We start from the raw sequence: 26,253 nt of genomic DNA, 5'->3' as shown, positions 1-26,253 counted from the left end.
CTTGGATCACATGAGTGGATGTGCAGTTAAATGAGCCTCTGATGTGGTGGTTTATGTGGTTAGGTTCTGTGATGATATCGCTTCTATAGATGTGTGGACAGCTAGTGAAAATGAAAATGGCTTATGGAGGAAATCACACCACCAAATCAGAGGCCAGGAAAAGAAGGACAAGAAAACAGTCACATCACTACCCCGTCTGTTAAATCAGCTGTCTTGACATCTCTCTATTTGGATAACCTGGACAGTGAGGATGAAGTTCTAGCTGTCTCAGACATGAAGATTCATTCAACTAGAGGGGTGCAATCCAGAGGCTCAGAGAAGAACAGGCAGCAGCAAAAAAAGCCATTTAGACTTGACGTAATGCCAAGACCAACTTGCTGAATGGAGGGAAGGAAAGTAAAGCAACACCTAACCCAAGCCAACAGAAGCTGCAGAATTCTATCAATATCTTATTGTTGGACAGCAAAACACTTCCAACCAAATAGGAAGACTTTAGCCTGAGACTTCTTCTGAGCCCCGGCTCCAGCTCCAGCAGCCACCATATGGCCCATCCAGGCTGCACCTCCAACCCTGGGGAAGGGCTTATGCTGGGGGCAGGCCCCATGTGCTGGCTCCAGGCCCCATGTGCTGGCTCCAGCCCTGGAATATGGAGCAGCCACCCACCATGTGGCTGTGCCCTGGGAACAGCTGGGCAGCCACCATGTGGCCTTGGCCCCCCCACTCTCCCACCAGTTCCCAGCTCCCCCCAGCTTACCTTGCAGGAAGGTGAGTGCTGCTATGTGGCTCTGCTGAGGAGGTGAGTGGAATTAAAATTCTTTGTGCATATCCAGGCAGGCACACACCCTAGAGGGAACTTAGGTCACAAGAGTGAAATGTTTGAAAGCTGCATAGAAACTTTTAAAAACACTATAATAGAGTGTCAAACTAAAGGTACACCCCAAATAATAATAGTAATAAATAATAATTGATACTAAATAATATAATATAAGTTATTACTATTAATAATAAATGCCACCATGTCTAAACAGAGAAAAAGAGGTGGTTAGAGACAAAGGCATCTTTTAATAATTGGAAATCATATGCTACTGACAAAAATAGAAAAGAGCATAAATTCTGGCAGACCAAGTGCAATAGTGTAATTTGGCAGGCCAAAAAAGAATCCAAAGAATAACTTGCCAAATGCGCACACACACACAACACAAAAACAAACATCATCAACAACAACAACAACCAGCAAAAAAGTTTTCAAGTACATCAGAAGCAGGAAGCCTGTCAAACAAACAGCCGGGCTGCTGGACAACTGAGGGCCAGAAGGAGCACTCCAGGAATACAAGTTGTGTAAAAGATGAATGAATTATTTGAATCAGGCTGGCTACGTCTACACTGGCCCCTTTTCCGGAAGATCTCTTCTGGAAAAGCTTCTTCTGAAAGAAGCCTGCAGTCTACACATAGCGGCTACATCTATACTGGCCCCTTTTCCAGAAGGGGCATGTAAATTTCAGCGATCGCAATAGGGAAATCCGTGGGGGATATTTAAATAAAAATGTCCGCCGCTTTTTTCCGGCTTTTAGAAAAGCCGGAAAAGAGCATCTACACTGGCCCCGATCCTCCGGAAAAAGCGCCCTTTTCCGGAGGATCTTATTCCTACTTTGAAGTAGGAATAAGATCCTCCGGAAAAGGGCGCTTTTTCCGGAGGATCGGGGCCAGTGTAGATGCTCTTTTCCGGCTTTTCTAAAAGTAGGAATAAGATCCTCCGGAAAAGGGCGCTTTTTCCGGAGGATCGGGGCCAGTGTAGACGCTCTTTTCCGGCTTTTCTAAAAGCGGCGGACATTTTTATTTAAATGCCGCGGGGGATATTTAACATGCCCCTTCCGGAAAAGGGGCCAGTATAGATGTAGCCGCTATGTGTAGACTGCAGGCTTCTTTCAGAAGAAGCTTTTCCAGAAGAGATCTTCTGAAAAAACTTCTTCCACACTGAATGGAAACTATCTTGTATTTAAGCAGTGATTACTATGAACAGAGTGGCCACCAGGACACGTGTGCTTTTTCCTCTTTCCTCTTCTTTTGAAAGAACTCCCTCTTCCCCGTCCACACATGCCTTTTTCCGAAAGAGCTCTTTTCGGATAAAGACTTCTTCCTCATAAAAAGAGGTTTACCAATGTCGGAAAACCCTGTCTGTTCTTTCGATTTTTTTTTCAAAAGAACACAATTGCAATGTAAATGTAAGTGAAGTTTTTTCGGAAAAACTCTGTAGTGTAGACATAGCCTCAGTCATCACTGCCAAGATTGTGATAGAGATGCTTTCTGTGCACCATTTCTTTTAGCTGACAAATCTGAGGAACTATCCCAGATGGAGGTGCCTATAGAGAAGGTTTAATTTTTCAATTTGTTCCAAAATGGTAATAGGTCACCAGGTCCAGATAGTATTCACCCAATAGTTCTGAAGGAACTCAGATATGAAATTCTGTCATTCCTGTATACTTTGTGCCCTCATATTACCATAAATATCTGCTGTTCAATCACTGTGCCTGCAGCATCTGAAAAAATCCCACTCTTTGATTTCATTAAATGATATACCCAAAGTCTGGCAGTTATTCCCAGTTTATCATTCAAATTTCTTGAGAAAAAAACAACCGAATAAACCTCCCAAAAGTCTATTGGGCTCTGCTGATGGCCCAGTCAAAGTAAACAGCTGCTTTGCAGATTACCACTGAACAATTTGTTCAGAATGTACCTTTGTGCTCTTGAACACAGTAATCCTTTGCTCAACTTAATTAACTCAGTCCTCCTCAAAATGTCATCATGGCTACTGGTACACAGTGTGTGGAAAGCTTCTAAAGGAATATTGCCCTTGAAGAAGGTCTGCACTGCATTGATATTCTATCTGTGGTGCTTATCTAATGATTTACTACCTACAAATGAGTTTATATTAACACTAGCTCACTTTGTTCCATCTTGCAATTTCATTTGATTTGGTAGAACTTCTGTTTGCAGGTCTAGGACACAGAGATTTCTCTACATTGGTATAAATTTCTCTTTCATTTTACCCCATCCCCTGAAATAGAGGATGAAATGATTTTAACAACATTTTAAATATAATTCCTAGATAGAGGAATATATTACTTATCCTTGTGTGTGTGAGAGAGAGAAAGTGAACAGTGTTCATCCGAAAGCATCTCAAAGTACTTTACAGATGGTGTTTAGGCCTCGGCATGTTACTGTCAACATATCTTGAGATTATGCTAGGTATAGTATATTTTCATCATAAGAGGGTCCCTGCCCCAAAGTGTTAACAATGTAAATAGAGAAGACAGAGAAAGGATAGGAGGGGAAACGCACAGAATGCGGAAGTGATTTTCCCAAGGTCACTCGGCAGGTCAGTAGCAGTTCTGGGAATAGAATCCAGAGCTCCTGATTCCCAGCCTTATCTCCTGACCTAGACCATGCTGCTTCTCTGTCAGTGTTGCTCAGGAGAAGGGAAGGAAATACGTCACCTGAGTGGCAGTGCCTGGAGAGTTTTATGCCTGGAGACAGCCTGGAGGAGAACATGGGATAATAGGACTTGCTGTATGTTGCTCCACTGGCACTGTCTGGTGCATGGGAGGTGTTGCTGCCCCACCCCTACACTTTCCATCTGAGGAAACCAGCAGTAAAAGTTTTATTTATTTAATTATTGTATCACAGACAAGTGTGAAGGAAGAGGCTTGGCTATTGCTGTCAGGGGTGTAATGTTGTATGCCTTGGGATTTCAATTTCAACAGTCCTTGGAAGCCAAGACCCAAATCTCTTTAACTTTCCAAGGTGAAAAGCTAAGTTCCATGCAAAATTACTCTGTGTGCGTTGGGGGAGGGGGGTGTCTTTCAGAGGAGATCTTTCAAACCAAAGCTGGTCTATTTTGCAGGGATTTAAAATAATCTTTGCATTTTATGTGTGTTTGTTCTGCACTAAGGCAAAATGTTTCTTGTCCTTGTCACTGAGCAGTGTTTTGAGCATTGGCTGGCTGCTACCTTCCATCCCAAAAGTATATTGCACTGCTAAATTGCAGCTGTTGTACAATGTATTGGGGTCAAAGGGGCTAGACACACGTACAGAGGTTGCACTTAAAAGTTTCCCACATTTTGAAAAAGTGTGCCAATTGGAAAGAGGGTCCCCTTCTCAAAGTGGGGGATACTGGGAGAACCGGAAGTATCACTCAAAGTGGCAGTAACATTGTGAGAGAGAAGGTTTTGGAGAAATGCACTTTGGAGGTCCATGTTAGTTTTAAAGCACAGCTTGGGTTCATATTCAATAGCCCTGATATTGTTTAAACAGTTCTTGTGAGATTTCAGTCTCAAATGGCAAAAACCTCATTAGGGTTCTGATCCAGTGCCCAACAGATCAGTGGGGACAGTTCTTTGGCCTTTGGCTCAAGTCCTTAATCAGCTGTTCCCACAAGGTTTTGGTCACTGCTGAATCCAGGACTGACTAGGTCTCTTCCAGTTTGGGATCCTGTCCAGAAGCAAAGCAAGTCTGGATATATAGATAGATTTGATTCAAAGTTCTGGTTGTGGCTTCATTCTGACAGATATATAGAGTGAGCTAATTACCACTAATAATGTGCATATGTATTTTAAAATTAAGGGATAGAAGGAATACTGTGAATCTGGACTTTGATACATGTGTAAACAGTAGGTGCGGGCTGTGCATAGATTATTTACAACAGAGCATACACATTTTATTGCACATGGACAATATATCTTAGCGGCTTGACAAATTTTCTGGTTCTTTATTGGGTCTTTTATTAACATACTGGTGGAGCTCTGTTGGTAGTTCTAAGATTAGAGGCTTTCTGTTGTCAGAAGACAACATGTCTGCCAATGAATTGCTAAGAAACCCCTGTCAGTATAGGCTTATAGTGAAAGCTGTTCTGCATAGGAGTACAAATGCCTGAATGTAACTATTTGCTGGTCTAAGGTTTGAAGTAATTGAAAATTCACGCGACAGAAAATGGTGTTATCAAGTCCATCTTAGGACTATGCTACCTATTTTCTTAGCCGATTCTGCCCCCTTGTGAAGTTATATGGCTAGGTTTCTGATAATCTGCAATTAATATTGTATATGTTGTGTGTACAATACTGTATACAATGTTGATAGACGTGATCATCATATATTAAACACTAAGGACAATGTTATTCCTTTACCTTATTAAGCCCATAACTTTTTAAGCAAAAGAAAGCAAAACTTGAATATTTGCTATATCTACTTTTGTCTTACAGGAACTAAAACTTTTCAGTTTTTTGGATTTCAGAGGTAAATAGCGCAACAGTAATTTTGTAAAGCAGAATTTCATGTTCTTCCCTTGTTTAATGGATACTTTAACAAATATTTAATGTGTTGCAGTTTAGGATCTATTTTAATTCTGTGCAAATTTTTTAAATATAAAGAGTCAAAGACATGAAATAAAATGTTACCTTAGTACTTTCCTTGGTTTGGTAGTTAGATTTCCAACAAAGTGAGTAACATCAGGATTGTATAGTGAACAATTTTATCCAAGGGATAAAGGTAAGGAAGAATAAATTTGGCCTAGAATGTGCTTAGTGGGAAAGGTATTAAAAATTCTCATAATCCTCTCTGTTCCCTGTCAGGACTTTGAAGAACCCAGTAATGCAAGTGTAAGAAAACCACTGTTGTACTAAAATTCTGCATGACACGTATTGTGCTTATTAGGGCTATGGAGGAGTGTCAGAGAGGATGCAGGATCTGGGAGGTAGTTGTCACCGGGGTCAGGGGGTGCAGAGAGTTTGGCTGGGAAACAGCCAGCCAATTGGAGCTGAGAGATTGGCCCAAGAGACTGGGGCAGCGCAAGCCCCTTCCCCAACCCAGAGTGGAGGGAACAGCCTGTATTTTCAAGTGGGCTGAGGCTGCAGCAAGCAGGGAGCCCAGCCTACCTTGGGGGTGCTGCAGCCTGCTGGCCAGGAGACACTTAGATAAGTGCCTCCCAGCCAGCGCCTGCCTCTGGCATCCCAACCCCTCCTGCACCCAAACTGCCTCCCCCAGATCACCATCCAAAACTTCTGCACCCCTTGCCCCAGGTGACAACTGCCTCCCAGGCCCTGGACCTCCTCCTACACCTCTTCCCAGGCCAGAATCCTCTCCTGCACCCACACCCCAATCCCCTGACCCAGGTCACAACCCCCTCCTTCACCCAAACATACTTTCAGAACCCATGCCGCCATCTGCACACCAACCCCTTACCCCATGCCCCCTTCTGCACCCAACCTCGACCCCGCACTCCCTCCACAGAAAAGACTTATCAAAATCTTGGAGTGGCCCCCCCAACAAAAATTATTGCCCACCCCTCTGCTAGATGCTGTGGAAAGAGCAATTATTTGTACTATGCACACTGACAAAACATTATAGATTGAAAAGTCTTTGAGGAAGGGACAATCAGTGCTTAGCTGAGGTCCAACATGACTAAAGACTTTTCGAAGTACCCCAATAATTTATAATTAAGTAATAATAATAATGAGCATTAATTTGACTTCCTTAGTAAGTTAGAATTCTGGCTCTTTGGCTGTGTCTACACAGTAGTGTTATTTCCAAATAACATCAATTATTCCGAAATAACATGGTGTGTGTCCTCACAGCAAGACCTTTAGTTTGAAATAAATTGGACTCCTGTAACCCTCATTGTATGAGGAGTAAGGGAAGTTGGGGGATGAGTGCTCTGTTTCAAAATAACTGCTGTGTAGACAGCACCAAAAGTTGAAATAAGCTATTTTGACTTAAGCTACGCAAGCTATTTTGACTTAAGCTACAAGTTATTTCAAGTTTAGCCCTGTTGTGTCGAGGTGCCCTTATTGTTTTTAATGCATTTTTATTGGTTTGAGGGATTTTCCCTCTTGATCTTCAAAATCTTTTTTCTCACTGCTCTTGACACAGAATAGTAGATCTAAAAGAGCAGTCTCAAGCTGTGGGGGTCATTTTAATGGGGTCATGAGGGCTGGTGTTAGACTTGCTGGAGCCTGGGGCCAAAGACAGAGTCCCATTACCTGGGGCCAAGCCAAGGCCCATCTCCCAGGGCTGAAGCTGAAACCCTCTGAGGACATCAGGGCATTTGGTTACAGGCCTTCATCTGGGGCTGAAGCCCTTAGACTTTCGTGGTCCCCATGCAGGACAATGGATTCAGGCAGACTCAGGCTTCCCTCCTGGGATGGTAAGTAAATTTTGTTGTCAGAAGGGTCATAGTGAAATGAAGTTTGAAAACCTGCTGGTCTAAGACATTCTAAGCCCTTTTGGCTGGTGTACAGCAAGTGACACTTATACACTTATAAGGTGGTCCAGTGTATAGAGCATAGAAAGCCAGTCCAACTATGGACTTATTGTTTGAGCTTGATCGCTTAACCTGCCTGAGTCTCGGTGTTCACTCCTCTGTTATATTGAGAAAATAATGCTTACCCATCTATGCAAAGTCCTTTGTAATTAGCAGAGAGAGTATTATAGCTATATCTACACTACAGAGATATCCTGGAAAAACTCTGCTGCATCCAGGGAACGTGTCTGCTTTTTCGGAACAGTTTCTGGAAAAGCAGGCACATTCTTTTGGAAGCCCTGTATTCCTCATTTAATGCGGAATAAAAGAGGAGGTTTTTCCCACATTTGGCCCCGTGTAGATGGGCCAAATGTCGGAAAGGCCCCTTCCAAAAAAAAAAAAAAAAAAAAAAAAAGAAAAAAGGTATGCAAATTGTGGTTTTCAATTTGCATATCGTTTTCCAGAAAAAGAACACAGTGTGAACATAGCCTAAATTATGATTCAGAGTCGAACAAACCTTTCTCAACACACACTCCATTCTGGGCACAATTTCAGCTGGCTTCAATGGTCATTAAACCCCAAACCCCATGATCCTGATTTGTGAAAGATTTGCTGCAACTTGTGTTCCTTTTAATGAACTTGACCTGATGTATGAGTGAGATTGGATTTAGTTTGACACAGAGAAGGGCCCAGTTAAGCAACGTAGAGCCAAATGATGGCAACCATAATAAATCTTTTTAATTTCAAATGACTGTGATTGGAGCACTATAACCAACCACTGTAAACAGAGATCGGTGTTTTAATATAATAAAAACAAAGGTGTACTGTATCATTTAAAACAGAACCTCAGAGAAGTAAAGGAAAGAAATAGATATTAAGCTTCATTAGCATGCAGACATAACGCCTTGTAATTTATTTAAATGTTTCAATGTGTCCTTATGGACACAAGGGAAATAATAAAATATGTGGACAAAACCCAGTGATGACCCTCAAAACCACAGCCTACTCACCCTCTTAGTGGGATCAGGATAAATTCATAACCTGAAATAATCATTTAGAGAGGGATGAACCACGTTGAGTTGAGCTTATGTAGAGGATGGCCAATGAACAAGAGCCCTACAATCAGGGAGGTCAAAGGCTGTAGCTAAACCCAGCAAAATGTAAAAATGATGACACACTAAGGCTGTGTCTAAACTACATGGCTCCGTCGACGGAGCCATGTAGATTAGGGTTATAGGCAAAGGGAAATGAAGCGGCGATTTAAATAATCGCCGCTTCATTTAAATTTACATGGCTGCCGCGCTGAGCCGACAAACAGCTGATCAGCTGTTTGTCTGCTCAGCGCGCTAGTCTGGACGCTCCCCTGCTGACATCAAAGCCCTTTGTCGGCAGCCCCGTTATTCCTCGTGGGATGGGGTTTACCGGTGCTGCCGACAAAGGGCTTTGATGTCAGCAGGGGAGCGTCCAGACTAGCGCGTTGAGCGGACAAACAGCTGATCAGATATGACCGGGTCATATGGAGCCCCAGCCCCAGTGATATTTGAGCCAGGGTATGACCAAAATTTTGTTGAGGGAGGGGGCTGGGCTACCTGCCTCACCACCCTAAATTGGAGTGGTTTTGCAACATGTCACATAGGGTGAAACACCATTACAATTTGGCCTGTCCTGCCTTCTGTTACACTATGTCTCCCTGTGCGGCCTCACCCCTCCCAGCTCCATAAATCTAGGTAAATCTGCCTCTTACACTCCCACTGAGGTCTTCAACCCTAAGCTCTGAGCCCCACCAAAAATTTTACTCCTAAGCCATTGGGAGGTAAGTATGAAGACCGCTTCAAGCTGCCTCCTGATTCTGAGCTGCTGTGGAATCCAATGCAACCCCCCAGTATAATTTAGTTATGGCAGCTTGCCTCCACTTTCCCATGGGCAGCAGGGCTGCCCAGACTCTCCAAGGTGCTCCATGCTGCAGCCCTTCCTCCTGTGCACCCCTATCCCAGGTCTTGGGATGGTGTCCTCTATTCCTGTATTTGGGGGAGCTCTCCCCTGGTCAGATCCAAGGCTTTTTAGGGTCCTTTATGCTGCTGTGATCCCTTTACTAGCTATACTGAGGCTGAAGGAAAGGGTAAGAGTTTCACCCAAAGGAAGGCAGAGAAAAGGAATAAGAATTACAGCTCTCAGGCAGGGTCTTTCTGCATTGGGCTCACTTATAGGAGTCTTTAAAAAAATAAATCTCCAAGCAAATCAGAGCCGGCAGTATTTGACAATAGGTCACGCAATGACAGATACAAGCAGTGGAAGGAAACTTCACAAGGAGACATGTAGTAAAGTTGATTTTGTTAAAGGCACCAAACAGCCATTGAACACTGATTGCAGTGGGATTCAGGCACCTACCTATCTTTTGAAAACCAGTGATAGGTGTTGTGATCCAGTGGAGACACTGATACACGCCGACTGCTGTCCTGGGAATGTTAATAAGATGAATTAGAAAGAGAGAAAACTAAAACACTGAGTTATCATCAGAGAGCTTTAGGGAAGACAGAATAGAGAGGAGAACCAAGCACATTCTGTTACTATCAGTGGTTCCTAAATGGTGGTGAGCCCAGCACTTTTTGATGGACCATGGAGAGCTGGCTGGACACATAGTGCTGAGGCTCCTCCTTGTGGCCACCTGTTCCACTGCTTTCTCAAAAAATACAAGTCTCAGTAAGTACTAACCTGAAACAAAAGACAGGACTATGCAGCACTTTAAAGACTAACAAGATGGTTAACTAGGTGATGAGCTTTCGTGGGCCAGACCCACTTCCTCAGGTCAAATAGTGGAAGAAAATTGGCACGACCATATATACCAAAGGGATACAATCAAAAAAGTGAATATATATAAAATAGACAAATCAGATTTTAGAACAGAGGAGGGATGAGGGGGGAAGGTGAGTGTCTATGAGATAATGATATTAGAGGTGATAATTGGGGAAGCTATCTTTGTAATGGGTAAGATAATTAGCATCTTTGTTAAGGCCCATTCGTAATGTGTCAAATTTAAGCATGAATGACAGTTCAGAGGCTTCTCTTTGAAGTCTTGTGTTAAAGTCTCTTTGAAGTGGTATGCATGTAGTCAGGTCATTGAGACAGTGCCCTGTCTGGTTGAAATGGCAAGAAACTGTTTTTTCTTTGTGAAACTGTCTGATGTCTGTTTTGTGGGCATTGATTCTTTGGCGAAATGTCTGTCTACTATGTCCGTCTGCTATGGATATTGGACAAACTTCTCAGGCGGATACTGTTGGTACTCATTGAAAGATATATACACACTCCTAAATCCAGCACTTTGTATCATTTCTTGTGACAACGTCCTATACATGCTCTAGGCCTTTGCTCCATTCAACTCCCTCTTAAATACTATTTTGAGAATGTTAAGTAGCTCAGGATTTTCTTGCAAGTATTCTTTGGGCCGGAAGCAAATCTCACCTGCAACTGCCTGTCTTCATGCCCTGTATCTGTTCTGCCAGCTGCCCCGGCAGCTGGAGTTCAATCAGCTCACAGACAGCCAGTTTGTTCCTAAAAAAGTATCAGCCAGATCAGATCCCCATTGACGTTAATGGCAAAAACTCCCATTGAATTCCCTGGTTGCACGATGCAATCCTTCGTAACAAAATGTTACGTAACGTCAGTACTCGTGGACTAGAGCATTGCCAATATCTCGTTAATAACAGACAGCAGGCTCAGGGGATTCTTAAAAAAATCCTTCACACCTATTCTGTTGCCCAGGAAAATAGAAATGTTCACTGTTCCACCACTGGCCATCAAGCTTTTGTAAATAAACTACTTAGACATTCCTTTCTGTCTGTCAATCTAATGGTTTGCATTTAATATTTATACTACACAGGGGTGACTGGGGAGAGGAACTGGGAAGGGGACACCAGCCATGTGACACCTCCCTCCCCAGCCTGTGGAGTGACGTGGCAGCTGGGGGAGCAGAGCGAGCAGAAGCTGCGTTGCTACACTTCCACCACCGCTGCTGGTGAGTACAGGGGCTGACCCCTGCTTATGGTACCAGGCTCCCGCTCCCATAGTCCTCATGGACACCCAGGAACTCTGGCCCCTCCTACCTATAATGTTGAGGGTTCATGTACCCCCTCCTGCCCCTCTCCATTCTGCCCCGACAATAAAATAGTATCCAATGTGTGCCACAACGTATGCAAAAACCAAACTGAGAGGAACAAAAAATCCATCATGTGGCATCATATTGACACTCACTTGGGTCATCAGCAGGTTTAGAACCTTTACAGCCAATGCATAGACCTTTGCCACTTAAACTAACCGAGTAATCAATAGCAGTAGTAGGTTGTCACCCTCTCTGTGGAATGGAACTAGTGAAAGAGGAGACGCACACAGTGCCAGTGTGTTTCACAGAGATCTACTGACAGCAAAGGGAAGTTGAAACTCTGGGGTTCCATTCCAGGCTCTGGAGGTGAATGTGATTTAGTGGCATGTACTCTTCTCTCCAGTCCCTCCCTTTTACTCTGTCCGTTCTAACCTGTGGCTGTACCAGTCCTGTGTGTTCCCTACCTCTTCTCCCCCATCTCCTTGCCCAGCAAGTCCCAATCTCACCTTACTCCCTAATCATCTTGTTCAGCCACTCCCAGTTCTACCGCCTTGGCCTAGCAGAAGGGTATCAGTTCATCCTGGTTCCTGGTCAGATCTGCTTTCATTCTCCACTTATCTCCTTACCCCCATCCCACTGATTTTCATTCCCTGTCTCTTTACCTAGCCCATCCCAGTTCCTCCTCCAATTTCAGTCGTCCCCCGTCCCTCACCTACAGGCTCCTATTCTTCCTCTCATTTCCCTCCTAGGCTCCCAGTCTGAGGCTTCTTGTCCAGCCAGTCTCTGTCTAGCACACTCCCATCTCTTACTCTGTCTCTGGCCATATCTCCTCTCTCACTCCCAAGTAGTCACTGTCTCTCCTCCTGGCTGCCAGTACCTGTCTCTCTTTCCTACCTAGCCCCCTGCCAGCCTCCATGCCCAGTTTCTCCCTCCTCTCCTCCCCCAGATCCTTGTCCCAATCCACTCCCCTCATCTCCATGCCTCTCTAGATATGGCTCTTGTTCCCTCTGCACTCAAATCAGGAAACGTCCTTCTCTGAGCTGCCGTGGCCCAGCAGAAAGAGGTATCAGAAAGAGCAAAGGAGGAGCCAAAACCTGGACCCAGCACCTCCCACAGCAGCCCAGAACTGATGTTGCACAGAAAGTCTTGCTCTGCACAGGGCTGGACCTGTCCAGTAGTGTACATGAATCTTTGGGTAATTTAGCCATTAAAACCTACAACGTCCTTAGGTGTGTGCAAACTGCAGTTTTGCAACAGCTTATAACTTGCCTAAATTGGGATGGATTTTTCAAAGGGATGGCAAATAGCACCTCCTTAATGCAGAGACCACGTTTCTGCCAAGTCCCAAGACCTCTGCTTCAAAGCATCGGGGTGCTAAAGCATCTTAATGAAAAAGTCCCTGGAATTTGTTTAACGTGGGCAAAACAATAGATTTGTCTCTAACCTCATTCTTAGAAACTGCTGAACTGTTTTCGCTAACATGTTCCAGATCAATTCATCTGCAGGTCAATACTAAGCAAAAGACATTTTAGCTCAAATAGTTGAAGCTTACCAAATTTTTAAACTGAAAATGGGGTACTAGAATGAGAGGTATCAGGCTGGTAGTACCACTTGTGATAAGAGCAGGAACTCTCTATCTGTCCAACTAACTTATAATGCTGTGTAAAATCCACTGACTAATTGCAATGTATTTAGCAACATCTTGTGGTCAATGTAAGCTATACTATATTTTCCTCTGAGACAGAAAGTGGCACCATGGTTAATCACTACAGACATGTCGACACAGCAGCGTTATTTTGAAATAACTCACATTATTTTGAAATAACAAAGTGCGCGTCTACACAGCAAGCCCATTATTTTGAAATAATTTCAAAATAACGGACTTCTTACTCCAAAAAAGCTGAATTAAGGTATTTGGACGTCAGCTACAAATTTAAATAGCTGAATTGCGTAGCTTAATTCGACTTCAGTCCGCAGTGTAGATGTACCCCAACAGAGCTACATAGCCATTTAAGATAAGTGATAAGACAGGGTACACACACAGGAAAAAATCAAGGACTAAATTCTGCCCTAAGATATGCACGTGCAGCTCCCATTTGCTTCAGTCAGAGTTACAATCAAGTGTATGAGGAAAGAACTTAGCCAATGCAATGCCATGTGGTTTAATGGACAGGTCTTTGGAATGGAGTGGAGGGGCTAAGGGTCAAGTGAACAGGGTTCGTGGTTCTTCCACTAACCTGGTGTGCAAGCTTGGGCAATTCACTTCCCTTCTCTGTGCCTCTGTTTCCCTCTACACTCTGTGTCTGTCCTGCCTGGTTAGAACAAGAGTTATCTCTTACAGCAGGGGTGGAGAATCTAAGGAGCAGGGGCTGGATGTTGCCCCTGGCTTGCCTGGATTCAGCCCTCGAGGCTTGGAACTCCTCTCCAGCATTAGGGAGTCCGTGCTGGTGCACCAGCCCCTCCCCCTCCATCCCTTGAAGGACTAGAGCACACAAAATCTACTAGCCTGGGCTCCCCTAAGCTCTGGTGTGCAAGGGGAATGTCTTTTTTTTTCTTTCTCAGTTAGGGGCCACATTTGTTTGTTTGTTTGGCTGGTTTTTTGTTGTCTTGGTTTGGTTTGGTTTTGGGGTTTTGTTGTTGTTTTGGTTTGGTTTTTTGCTTCTCTCTTGTGTGCAGCCCTCGGCTGATTTTTCTGTGGATCGGTGGCCCCTGACCCAAAAAAAGGTTCATTATCCCTGTCTTACAGTGTATTTGGGCAGAGCACAGTGGAGCCCTGATCTAAGTGGGGATATCTAGGCACTTGTAACAATAATACAGTTCTGTGAGGTAAATAAGGAAATACGCATTCTGAAAGTGAAGGGTTTCCTTTCCACATTGTTACGGAAAAGAATAGAAAAGAATTTATTCTGATTCATCTAATTGATTTCCACAAATCATATCTCAGCAGCAAGATTGACTGAGCTGTCAAAGCACCAATTAAAACAGAAGAAACGCTAATAGTGTTTGTATGGTAAGGCAGTGTTTTGTAATCCATTAACTACGGTTTTTGACAGGTAATCTGCATCTTCAACCTTTGCAGGCATGCAAGAATGTCCATTCCAACTGTAGCTTTGAAATAATATTATTTATTTAAAATTTCTCCACAGCACTCGCTACGTGCTGGGCACTTAACAGATCAGATCAGACTGACACACACTCTAGCATAAAGATTTTACATTCTAATGGTAGAAAAAATGTGATAGAAGGATGGTTAGACATGGGACACAAAAATAGGTTTTCACAGTTAGGTAGCTATTATATACACATCTTCCTCCGAAACATGATCTACAATATATACAAATCTCTCTTCCCCACAAACCACTAAAATCCCTTTCAGGGCAAAATGCCTACCTGACATTTGCCCTTTCTGTCCAGTTCCCATCTTCCTTCATCATTCAGACCCCACACACATACTTTCCTGCACCACCCAGCCATGCCGTGTCTTCATTCCACACAACACCCTGGGCAAGCCTTCCTCTGAGCATTCCCTACACACCCTTCATCATCCTTCCCACCTTCAATACAATTTTCCTTTATTTTGATATCAGACTCAGTGCTGTAGATTCCAGGGCAGTGGTGCGCAGGTAGCCAATCGGGGGTCTGTGTGACCTGCAAGACATTTTGTTTTATTGTTGCCCACACACAGAGCTTGCCAGATTCCTCTGGTTTCCGGCTGCATAGTTTGTTTCTTACATGTATTACTTAAGTGCCATGTACATAAAGCCAGGGCACACAAAGTGGGGTGCATGCTGACTGCACACAACACTGAACGTGAGAGCTGTGCGGTCCCTCTGTGTCCAGTCAAAACGCTGTTACAGTTCAACCGCCACAGCCTGAAAATTCTTGGTACCCAAGCGCAGTTAGCAAAACTACCCTGTCCTACAAAACCTTCTTGGTTACGACAATCTTGGGGCCCACTGCAATGAAGGAGTACCACTTGTATGGCTCACTCACTAGCCCATGTCGCCCATTGCTGTTCCAGGGCCTATCGGCAGTTTCCATCCTTGTCTGTCACATGGACTACAGATTGGGAAGGAGATACCCGTATGTCACTTAGTCTGTGACAAGACTCTGGGGTTCCTCCTGGTTCTGCTGTTATATGAAGGAGGACTAGGATTTTGGGGGCCTCCTTGCAGAGATTCTCTCAGGTGTCCTTTGGCCAGGGATAGGGAGTGGTGAAAGGAACCTAAATGATGAGAGCACTTAATTAGGTAACTTTCTACCAGGAGCTGAGAGAGATTTTCATGCATTGTGGCATTTCTCAGAGTTATTCAGCCAGCAAAGAAAATAGCTCCACACCCTGGCCATATCATGTGAGCATAAAAGAGTTTGTTTGAGGGTGTTCACATACTTGCTGTCTCTCTTCCTGGGTGCAGCAGGATCACATCACATGAACAAAATAAAGTTATCTCTGAATTCCTTTTCGTGGTAACATACCAGAGGGCACACACCGAGCAGCTGGAACTCCTAAAAAGGGCAAACAAGTTTGCTTTTTTGTTTGCTCTCGGGGCGTTCCTTGCTATTGTTATTTCAGGTGGACAGGGAAGTCTCCTTGTCATCCAAACAGGTGCAAAAGAGGAGGTGCTTGGGCACATTTTTTACTTCCCTGCAGCACAGACGCCTTTCATTCTTTTTTCTCAGTGAGCACCTTGTTCCTCCTCTCTTCTGTTTGTTTGGTGGGTGCTGGAGTTTTCCTCTGCTCCTTTTCCTGGACCCTCCCCCCGTTAATCTCTGTCTGTGCTTCACTGGAGCCTTTGCTGCTGCACTGAACAATGCCGTACACATACCGGGACTCGAGACCACGATCTCCCCCTCTACCTCAGAGTGCTCAGGCCACACACTCCTCTGGCCAGACGTATGAGGAGCTGAAGCGCCAGTGCCAACAAAGGGGGACCCTATTTGAGGATTGTGACTTCCCAGCCAATTGCTCCTCTCTCTTCTACAGTGAGAAGCCATCCATCCCCTTTGTATGGAAAAGGCCTGGGGTGAGTATGACAGTAGTTAGAACTTGTTCCCGCTCTTGCTATATGTATTCCTCCACTACTCCCGCCAAGAGTGAGATGAAACCAGATAGGGTGACCATATTTCTCCATGCCAAATATGGGACACCAAGCGCTTGGGGCTTCAGCCCTGTGGGGGGAATGGGAGGGGCAGTGCTTGGGGCTTCATCCCTGCAGTGGTGGGGGAAAGGGGATGGCTCTTGAGGCTTCAGCTCTGCAGCGGTGGGGGGAAGCACTCAGGGCTCCAGGCCCATGTGGGTAGGGAGAAGGAACAACTGGTGCTCAGAGCTCCAGCCCTACAGTAGAGGTGGGGGAAGAAGGCTCAGAGCTCAGATGCTCAGAGCTCCTGCCTCACGGGTGTGGGGGGAAGGAGCTGGGGACACTTGGGGATGAGCTGGGGGCACTTGGAGGCGCTTGGGGCTCCAACCCCAGACTGGTTGGGGGGAGAAGCCGCCAGCGCTGGGGCTTCAGTGGCTGAAGCCCTGAGTGCTGGTGGCTTCTCCCTGCCCTCTGCTGCAGGAGAAATATGGAACAATGTGCCCGTTTTTTAAAAAAAGTTGGGATGCTGGGAACAGCCCTTAAATGCGGGACTGTCCCAGTAAAAACGGGATGGATGGTCACCCTGACGCTGGACCTCTTAAAGAACAATCAAACAAAACCAAACAAAGAGCACTAGGGCCAGAGAGCCCTGTGTGTCTATGGAGCTTTATAGACAAATCAGAGACATGTTGAGGTCAAATCCTGGCTCTCTCAAAGTCAATGGGAGTTTTGCCTGTGGCCAGGATTTCACCCATAGTCTCTCCCACCAGAAAGCTTACAGTATGAATCAGGATCTGCTCCAGTGGAAAGAGAGAGAGAGACTGAGACTCTTGGGGTGTGGGTGTGTGTGTGTGTGTGCGCGCGTGTGCGCAGATGGGCAGTGTGTGTGTGTGCAGATGGGCGGATTAAATCTTCAGTAGCTCTATCTATATGCAATGTGCATGTGCATGTTATATGCCTGTCTTACTTTTGGTCTGACTCTCCACTGACAGGTTTTTACAGCAATTTAACTCCATTTTACTCAAAAGAATTATTCCTGGTTTGTGCCTCTGTAATCCAGAGAGAACTCAGTCCATGAGGTTTAGTTAATTTGTAAGGGACATGTTGTCCACCCCCAGGAAGGGTTGAAGAAGGTCAAACCCATAGCAGATTCAGCGTTGTTGACTTTAGTGGCACTATTCACATGCTTGAAGTCTTTGAAGAATCAGGGCCTAATGTAAGACAAGCTGTATAAGGGTATGTCTACAGTAGCTCGTTAATTCGAGTAACAGTTAATCCGAACTAAGGATTTAGTTTGGATTAACTTTAAGCTGTCGCGTGTAGCCTCGGGCAGTTCGTTCGGACTAAGGGGGATTTAAAAATGGCAGCCGGATGGGAACATGCAAATAAAGCCCGGGATATTTAAATCCCAGGCTTCATTTGCAACTCCGGTTCCCTGATTTGCCTACCTAGCTCGAATTAACGAACTAGTATAGATATACCCTAAGTGTTTAGCAAACAATTGGGAGGGGCAGAAAAAGAAAGATGGCAACAGTAATCAAACCATACCATCGATTAACAATGTGCACCCACTGATGGATTTGAAACATTAAAATAATAATATTTAAAAATTCCATAAAAAATCCTAACTCCTGTAACCTTGTCTCATCATCTTGACCCTGCCAAAAATGTGATTATTAATTTTAGAATTTTGTATTTAGCCAACAGGATCCCTACCTCAGCCCAGTAGTGACACCTTGAAGGGAGAAAAGAATGAGAAAAAAATTATCTTTAAAAACTGGTTTAATTTAATTTGCAACCAAAAATACTAGAATGCCATGATCCTAATCATACAGGTATTGCATGGAGTCACTGCAGTGCAGAGTTAGGGTGTCTCTCTTTTAGCTAGGAAGAAAAATGAAGGGAATTGACCATTAAACAATAGGATCTGAAAAAAAATTCAAATGTAGCCTATGCACAAGATTTCAGTGAGTTTTAATTATATGAGACATTTGAAGAGTAGGCACAGTTAGACTTTGGTGGGGGGGTGGGGTGGTGTTCAGGATACCTTCAGTAATCAAGGAAAAAGGGGGCTTTTGAAAGAGGGTTTTTTTCCGAAATTTTACCAAGTCTAGACAAGCCAAATTTTGGAAAAACCTCTTCCGACAAAAATATTGGAAAAAGATGTGCAACATGCAAAGCACATTTTGCATATCTTTTGCCAATAGATCCTTGCAGTCTAGACATACCCTTACTGAGATAATAAGGGCAAAACAAGGGTCTGATAGGAGGGACTATAATTCTCAAAGGACCCATTGTTAGTTCATTAGAATTCTTAACTAATTAACAGATTTACTGATAAATACATAGAGTATTCATTTTGTATACAAACTATGTGTGTTGTAATTATGGGAAGGGTGCACTCTAGTTTTCGTACATAATAAAGAGGCTGAATCCCTGCTTTAAGTGAACAATTCAGCCATCAGTATGGCATTGCCAGACACTTCTCACATCAGGTCCTATTCCCTGGGTTGCCTACCCTGCATGGGATTGAGGTCATCCAGGTGCTGTCTCTACTCCTGTTCTAGGGACATAGTGGCTCCCTGTAGGTGTTAGGTGTGAGAGGGCACAAAGTCTATTGACTCCATCCAGTTGTGAAGCATACTCGGAAGGTAAGCGATGACTTTGAATGTGTGACCATAGTAAGAGGATGTGGCTGTGTGTACCTGGTGCCAAATGCAAAGATTTGTGAATCTAGATCAGCAAAAGCCCTGTTTGCCTTTCCTTCTTAAACACACAGAAGCTATCAAATAGTAAAAAATTGGTTTTTTTTTCTACCAGACCCTGTTAGTATCAAAACTGTTCCAGGTTCTTGTTTGTTGCAATGGAGAGTGGTCTGTCTTCAGTGTCTCCCCCAAATCCAGCCACCACTAGTTTTTGCAAGCTGAACTTGGAAGTATTTCAGAATACAGTATTTCAGGACAAATCAGTGACTTGACATGGGATGTACCTTTAGGCTGTGATTTCTGCCATGTGAAAGTGTGTGTGTGTGTGAGGAGTGTAGTAAGAAAGGCAGCTCAGGGCAGGGTGTAAGTAATAGCTGCCCACACCCTACTTTAAGTTTCACCTTCTTCTGGCTCCTCAGCATGTAAATCAAGCCAGTTTAGTCTCCTTTCATATCTGTAAGTTGGGGTAATAGAGGCTAAGTGGTAGGGACTCTGTGTAAGCAATGTAGTTGAAGCCATGTCAATCCCAGGATACTAGAGAGACAAGGTAGACATAGTACCGAACCCACCATGTCTATGTTTGTGTAAGGGAGACTGACTAACACTGCCTCTCACCTCATCTCTGAAACTGACCTGGAATTTTTAAAACTTGAAGAAATAATGATCTGTGGGATTTAAGTAAAATTCAAATATCATTGTTTTAAGTCAGATAATAAACCCTCTCATTAGTCGTTTGTGTAAAGAATATTAGAACAAATGGGATAACTGCATTGCCAGATAATATCAGCTCTCAGATTTGCACCGCACAATAGCTTTATCTTCTTTATTCAGTAGAAGAAAGACTTCCTAATTTCTCAAAAGTGTGTGTGTGTGTGTGTACACACGCGCGCACGCGTGCGCTCACAATATAGGCCAGCTGGTGTATATTTGCATAACCACACTGAAGTCAATGGAGCACTGCTGCTTTACAAAAGCTGAGGGTCTGTCTCTAGATGCCAAATCTCATATGCCATTAGTAAGAAAAGCAATTTAGCAACATTAGCCTGCTTTCTCTTTCTTATTTGAAAAGAAAAACTTAACTATGTCTTCCAACAGCCATTTTTTCATTAATTGTTTGAGAACACCTGACCCTTTTCCATGCAGTTTTCCTCTTGGCATGATACACCTCTCTTTTCTTTATACATCCTCATATAATATTTAGATTATATTAGTGACTCACCCATTATAAATATCAAATAGTCTGTAATAGATTCAGTTGTTTAGTAGTTCAGAGTGCCACAGTTATTTAAATAGGCCAAACTGGACAGTCACTACTACAAAGGATTAATGGACACAAAACAGATATTAGATATGATAACACACAGAAACCTGTAGGGGAACATTTTAACTTGTGGGTTTTGCCCACTAAAACTCATGATGCTATATATATATATTTGTTAGACTCTAAGGTACCACAGGCCTATTCGCTGCTTTTAATGTTATACAATGTAATTTTCAGAGTTTGGACGGGTGTTAATAATCGGATGTTGAACTGAAATCATATCACACCATAAGGCATTGTCATGCACCTGTATCTGCATTTCATTAGTAAGAAACTTGAAAGTGTGGTTTTAAACAGCATTAAAATGATTCAATTAAAGTTCAGTACTTTAAAGCAGTTTACTGGATGGATTCTTTGGGGTTCTTCGTAAACCTCAAGCCTCAGTTGACGATAACTCTAGATTTCTTTTTGCCTTTAATTAATACAGTAACTATTCGCAACTTTATTGAATGTATCCAGTTTGGCTAGTAACCTATGGAGAATATATAGGATCTGAGTCTCCTTGTTGATCAAGTGTGAATCACTACGGGTCGAACCTCTCTAATCCGGCACCCTAGGAACCTGACCAGTGCTGTACCAGAGAATTTACTGAATCACGGGAGGTCAATATGGTCTAGCAGCACTATCAACATTTCCATTGCTTACTGGGCTCCTAGAAGACATTTAGGGGTAAATTAGAGCTAAATGACATCACAGAACACTGACAGCCAGGACTGGTGGCTGAAAACAAACTTCATGGGACCACAGGAAACTTGGCCACACCCATAATAAGTGAACATCTAACTAACTAAAATCATGCCAGATCACAGATGTTGCAGGACCAGAGAGTGCTGGACTAGAGAGGTTCAACCTATAGTGGTTCCACTCAGGTCAATGAAGGTACACAAGAGTTAAACTTGCCCATACTGTCCCACCATGCCTTATTCCAGCAGGTACTTGGTATTCTGTATTCTTTAGAAGTGGTCCCTGCTTTGTTGGCGCCAAAAAAAACCAGACCACAGAGTAAAGGTTGGGATTTCCCCAGGGCAATATGCACTACAAGACACAATGTGGCTTTTAAAAAGGCACATCTGAGGTACATTGTGGAGGGCACGGACCAATAAGGGAAGACTCCCAGCAGAATAATACTTTGACCCAAACAAGGTTCAAATACTGGATATTTTCAATTAGCCACAGCCAACCTAGAACCTACCTAATTACAGTGCTTTATGGATTTGAGCCAAAGCCCACTGAAGTCGATGAGCTTCAGAGGACCCTGGATGAGGTTCATGATGATCTGCAGACCCCCCCCAAGACACTCCCCACACAGCCGCAAGCTCTGCACTGAGAGTTTAAATGTTCCCTTAGATCTAAGCCCAGTCAACATGAGAAGGCGAGTCAATGTCCTGTCTCCCCCAGCCACTACTGCGTTTCGAGAAGAACGGCCACATACCAATTCAAACTCTGGCTTTCCCACTCAGGATTCTAATTTAACCCTTGCTTCCAGCATAAACCGCTTCTTTGGGGGAAATCTCTCTCTGGCTTTCTTTTTATGGTCCATGTGCAGTTCCATGTTAGGTTTGAAAACAGACGTTTGTTCTGCAATTATTGAATATGCTGTTAGGTTAATAGCCAAATTCAGCAAGCATGCCATAAAGAGCTGTGACTTTCTCCTCTCTATATCGCTAAGTACTACTGCACCCTACAGTGGAACTTCCCAATACAGAAGAGAAGGGGCTTTGTGTGAACTCTGCTGAGGGACTCGCTGGGAGTCACTACATCTGCCTGCCCTGGTCATTGTCCATTTTTCAGCCAATACCACCCACTTTGGGGGGCTGAGCTGGGCTCCTTCTGGCCCCCCATCTCCCCTTTGTGAATGAAGCTGCCACTACTTTGAACCACCGGACTTTGCATCTCGCCTTGCCCTTGCACCGGCATTCGTGCTGGCTTCAACTGGCAGGGGGTAGGGCCGCCTTTCAAGGTGACTCCAGGCTGCTGTGTAATACAATCCTCTCAGAATTATAATCATAAAATATGGTAGGGCTGTATATCATAGAATCATAGGGTTGGAAGAAACCACAGAACAAGAGCAGCTGCAAAATCACACTCCCAGAGTTTGGAGAGTGCTATGCAAAATCACGAGGAGAAGTGCATTTAAAATATTGTGCTCCTCAAAGGTGTAGGCTCGGTAGCTCGAGAAACTCTAGAAACTGAAATCTTCTGTTAAAGCCGATGAGGGCCACCTATGGTTCAGCTTTCATGTCCATTCATTCCTGATTCTTCTCTGCGATACACTCATGTAAGCAACAGTCAAGGACATTACCTCCGATGTACACTGCTGTAAGCAACAGGAGAATTGAGGCCTACATCTCTAATGCGAATGGCTGCAAGGGTGCTCATTATGAGGCAGAGACAGTTTTCTAGGAGCTGCACAGTGACCACTAGTTTACAGCAGCTACCAATCAATCATTGGACATTAATAAGATTTGGTTACTGTTAATCTAATCCAGAGTCCCTCTAATGGCCTGGATTTGAGAGGCTCTTATCTCATTACTACCACAAACTGTTTAGTTGGGAGGAAGGGTGTTGTATGCAAGTAAGATATGAAATATCATTTGTAAAATCGAGTTGCGATACCACAATACTGGTGCAATCATTCAGAGCTAGGTGGTGTTGGGAAGTTGTTCTACCCTCAGAAGTGCACAGAAAGAGCATGGTGGGGGCTCTGTGTGCTCAGTACATAGGGAGTAAAGGTTATGGGGGGGTAACCACAAAACTATAGGGCATTTGGGGACAGATTGAGTTAATCAGCTCTCTGAAAATGCGAGTTTCTTAATCGCTACGTACTTATGTTCCCTTTAGCAATTTTAAAATAATGCATATTATTAAAATTAACATCCCCTCACTTTTTCCTATTCTGCAATGGTATAAGGACTGTGAATGGCTTTTTTATCATTTAGTACAGGTCACACACTCCAGCATATATTTAACAAGCAGGTGGGTCAGATACATGACAAATTCTGCTTTGACTTGCCTTTGTTTTCTGTAATGGTGACACATCGATTTCACCACTGCTTCTTGCTGGGAAGGTATTTGACTTGAAGGAATGTGGGCAGGTCACCTTCCTTCTGCCACTTCCTTTGAAGCCAGGGGTGCGAAATTATGCCGATGTAATATGTTTTCAGCTCTAGATAATGCCTTACATCGGCAATGGACATTTCTCATTTTCACTAGCTGTGCAGATGTTAATGTCTTTCTTCTTCTCCTATGTAAGGCTATGCTCTTCTGGCATGCTCGTATTTACTTCAGTAGGAACAGAATTGAGTCTTTTCATTACAAAGATGCAGTATTATGCTCCCTATGGACTGATTCCTGCAGGGCCGGCCCACAACATTTTGGCACCTGAGGCGGGGAGCTCAAATGACGCCCCCTTGCCACCTTTTCTCCTGCCTGCCTGTTATGTCTCTTGTCCCCTCCTTCCTCCAGCACAGCATTTAGCATTCCACCATCTCTGTGCATCTAGAGCAGAGAGAATACATATGCAACAGCAGCAGACACAATTTTCTACACTCTGGGTCCTACTGCCCCCCCCCCCCCACACACACACACAGTCTGGCACCTGAGACGGCTGCCTCAGTTCACCTCATGGTAAGGCCAGCCCTGGATTCCTGAAAGATGTTGAATGCACCACAGATTTCCTCTGTGATGATGGGTGAACTCTCTGTGCCTCTGTTTCACATCTCTAAAACAGGGATACCAGTACTCCCTAGAGTACTCACAGAGGTATGGCAAAGATATCTACATCAAAGATTCAGAGGGATAGCTGTGTTAGTCTGTATTTTAAAAACAAAAACCGAGGGGTTCTGGAGCACCTTAAAGACTAACAAAAAAAATACAGACGGTATCATGAGCTCTTGTGGGCACAACCCACTTCTTCAGGTACAGTAAAGGGGGGACATCTAAATACCTAAAGTATTTAGACAAAAGGGGTACTTCAAGGACAAAGATCAATAGGTATCTCTCATACCCTAATGCTCCAGTCAATGAGACACAAATGCCATAGAGACCCAGCAGAAAAGCAGTGAATGCTTTTTTTTAAGTGACAACTTAAGTTAGATTTCAAGGGATTTTACAAGCATAATCGGCTATCTAATTCAGAACCTCTGAGATATTTTTAATTGAATACAAAATAAAGAAATAAAAGAATGGCCGGTCAGAATTGCTTTCCTTCCTACATATGTCTTATAGGTTCAGCCCCTCTCAACCTTTGGACATTCAAGGGTGTGAGTGTCATTACTTGATCCAGCTCTCACTTAAAACTAACATTACTTGGTAAAGCAAACAAAGGTTGGGATCAACCTTTTATTTTTTTTAAGGGAAGATGTTATCATGGTTGCTAACCACTGCCTTTGCTATAAATGTTCTGCAAGTAAACAGAGGTCTGCACAGTGCCAGAGTTGCCAATCCAGTATCTTTCATCAGCACGAAGAAATTAGCACCAATGACCTTTCGCTGTGACACTTTCTAATTAGCAATGAAAGGCTCAACATAGGATAACACAGTATCTGTACTATTGTGTGGAAGAAGCATACCACGATGAATGGAGCATATCAGTGACAGGGCCATCCCCTAAATGTTGCTATATTTTTCCAGGTTATTTTAAATTATTTTTTCTCTCTGTCTCTCTCAGGAAATTGTTAAAGACCCAGAGTTTGTAGTTGGAGGAGCCACAAGAACTGACATTTGTCAAGGGGATCTTGGTGAGTGTTTTCCCTTTATAGAATTTTCCCACCCTTATCTAACTGCTGGGGTACAGGAGATTCTAGAACTGGTGGGAGTAAGGCGGGGGGATGTTCATTGTCGAATAGCAATTCCTAGCTTTTACGAGCACTTCTCATCTCTTTTCAAAGGTGTATGACATCAATACCTCCCTCCCCCAATCTGCAGGTGGGGAAACTGAGGCATGGAGCGGGGACATGATTTATCCAAGGTCAACTAGCAGTAGAGCTGTGTCTAGAACCCATAGTCCTCTGCATCCCTGGCCAGGGCACTATCCAGTAGGCAAAACTGCCTCTCCAGTCACTTGTTCCTTAAATGGATGGAAGAAGTGAAACTCAGATGTAACCTGTGTTCTCCTTTGAACGTCTTATCCATTTCTGGATGCCTTCATAAAGTATTGGCTGCTGTGAAGGCAAACACTCTCTTTCTTCCCTCTTAATTAAAGAGACAGAGCTGTGAAAGGCAAGGGAGAAGTCTGGGCTGCCAGTTTGCCATCCAGCATGAAATCACAGAAGTATCCCAGACCTATGTCTGGAAGCACATGACAGCATCTACAGCAGCTTAGAGTCTCAAATACTTTTTGGGAAGTCTTAAAGCCAGAATGTAGCTATCCACATGGCAGGGCACTGCTCAGGCATGCACTGACACTGTGTTCCATCATGCCAATTCAACCATACAGGTTGATGCCAATGTTGTGTTTTGCATGATGATGCCATATTGTGCACTGATGCAACATGGGTAATAATGCCAGGACATAGCTATTTGGTCCTGCAAGATAAAGTCTGGAAAGTGGTTTCCATGAGAGAAAGAGCAAATGGGAATATAAACATTCATTTTAAAAAGATGAAGGTATTTAGTACAGGCACATGATATTCTAAGACTAACTTGTACATTTATTGCAGCTTCTCAGTCACCCCACTCTAAACAGTGAGTGCTTTGGATTGAATTGCACTACACCACAGCCACAGAATCAATAGAATTATGTTCTTGCTATCCAACACTAT

At 43.7% G+C, this 26,253-nt stretch overlaps 1 protein-coding gene and 1 long non-coding RNA gene across 3 annotated transcripts in view; one reads left to right on the top strand and one right to left on the bottom strand.

Moving 5' to 3' along the window:
- Positions 1-584: 584 nt before the first annotated feature.
- The window catches only part of CAPN9 (calpain 9), a 55,755-nt gene continuing 30,086 nt past the window's right edge, over positions 585-26,253 (top strand). The window contains exons 1-4 of one of the 2 annotated variants that reach the window (XM_075924713.1): positions 585-796; positions 11,169-11,303; positions 16,372-16,411; positions 25,161-25,230. In XM_075924713.1, coding sequence (XP_075780828.1) covers positions 585-796; positions 11,169-11,303; positions 16,372-16,411; positions 25,161-25,230 — 457 coding nt within the window. Of the gene's footprint in view, positions 797-11,168; positions 11,304-15,612; positions 16,412-25,160; positions 25,231-26,253 lie in introns of those variants that run through there. The other variant, XM_006121995.4, reaches the window with a different exon arrangement.
- Positions 743-26,253, bottom strand: part of LOC142827961 (uncharacterized) — a 29,703-nt gene continuing 4,192 nt past the window's right edge. Inside the window, exons 2-3 of the long non-coding RNA XR_012902784.1 lie at positions 9,680-9,747; positions 743-853 (exon numbers count right to left, since the gene is read on the bottom strand). This is a non-coding gene — a long non-coding RNA (uncharacterized LOC142827961). The remainder of the gene's footprint in view (positions 854-9,679; positions 9,748-26,253) is intronic.

The sequence above is a fragment of the Pelodiscus sinensis genome, chromosome 3 (genome assembly GCF_049634645.1).
Source record: "Pelodiscus sinensis isolate JC-2024 chromosome 3, ASM4963464v1, whole genome shotgun sequence".
NCBI lineage: Eukaryota > Metazoa > Chordata > Testudines > Trionychidae > Pelodiscus > Pelodiscus sinensis.
Note: the sequence above shows the minus strand (reverse complement) of the source record. Positions and strands in the feature narration are given on the sequence as shown.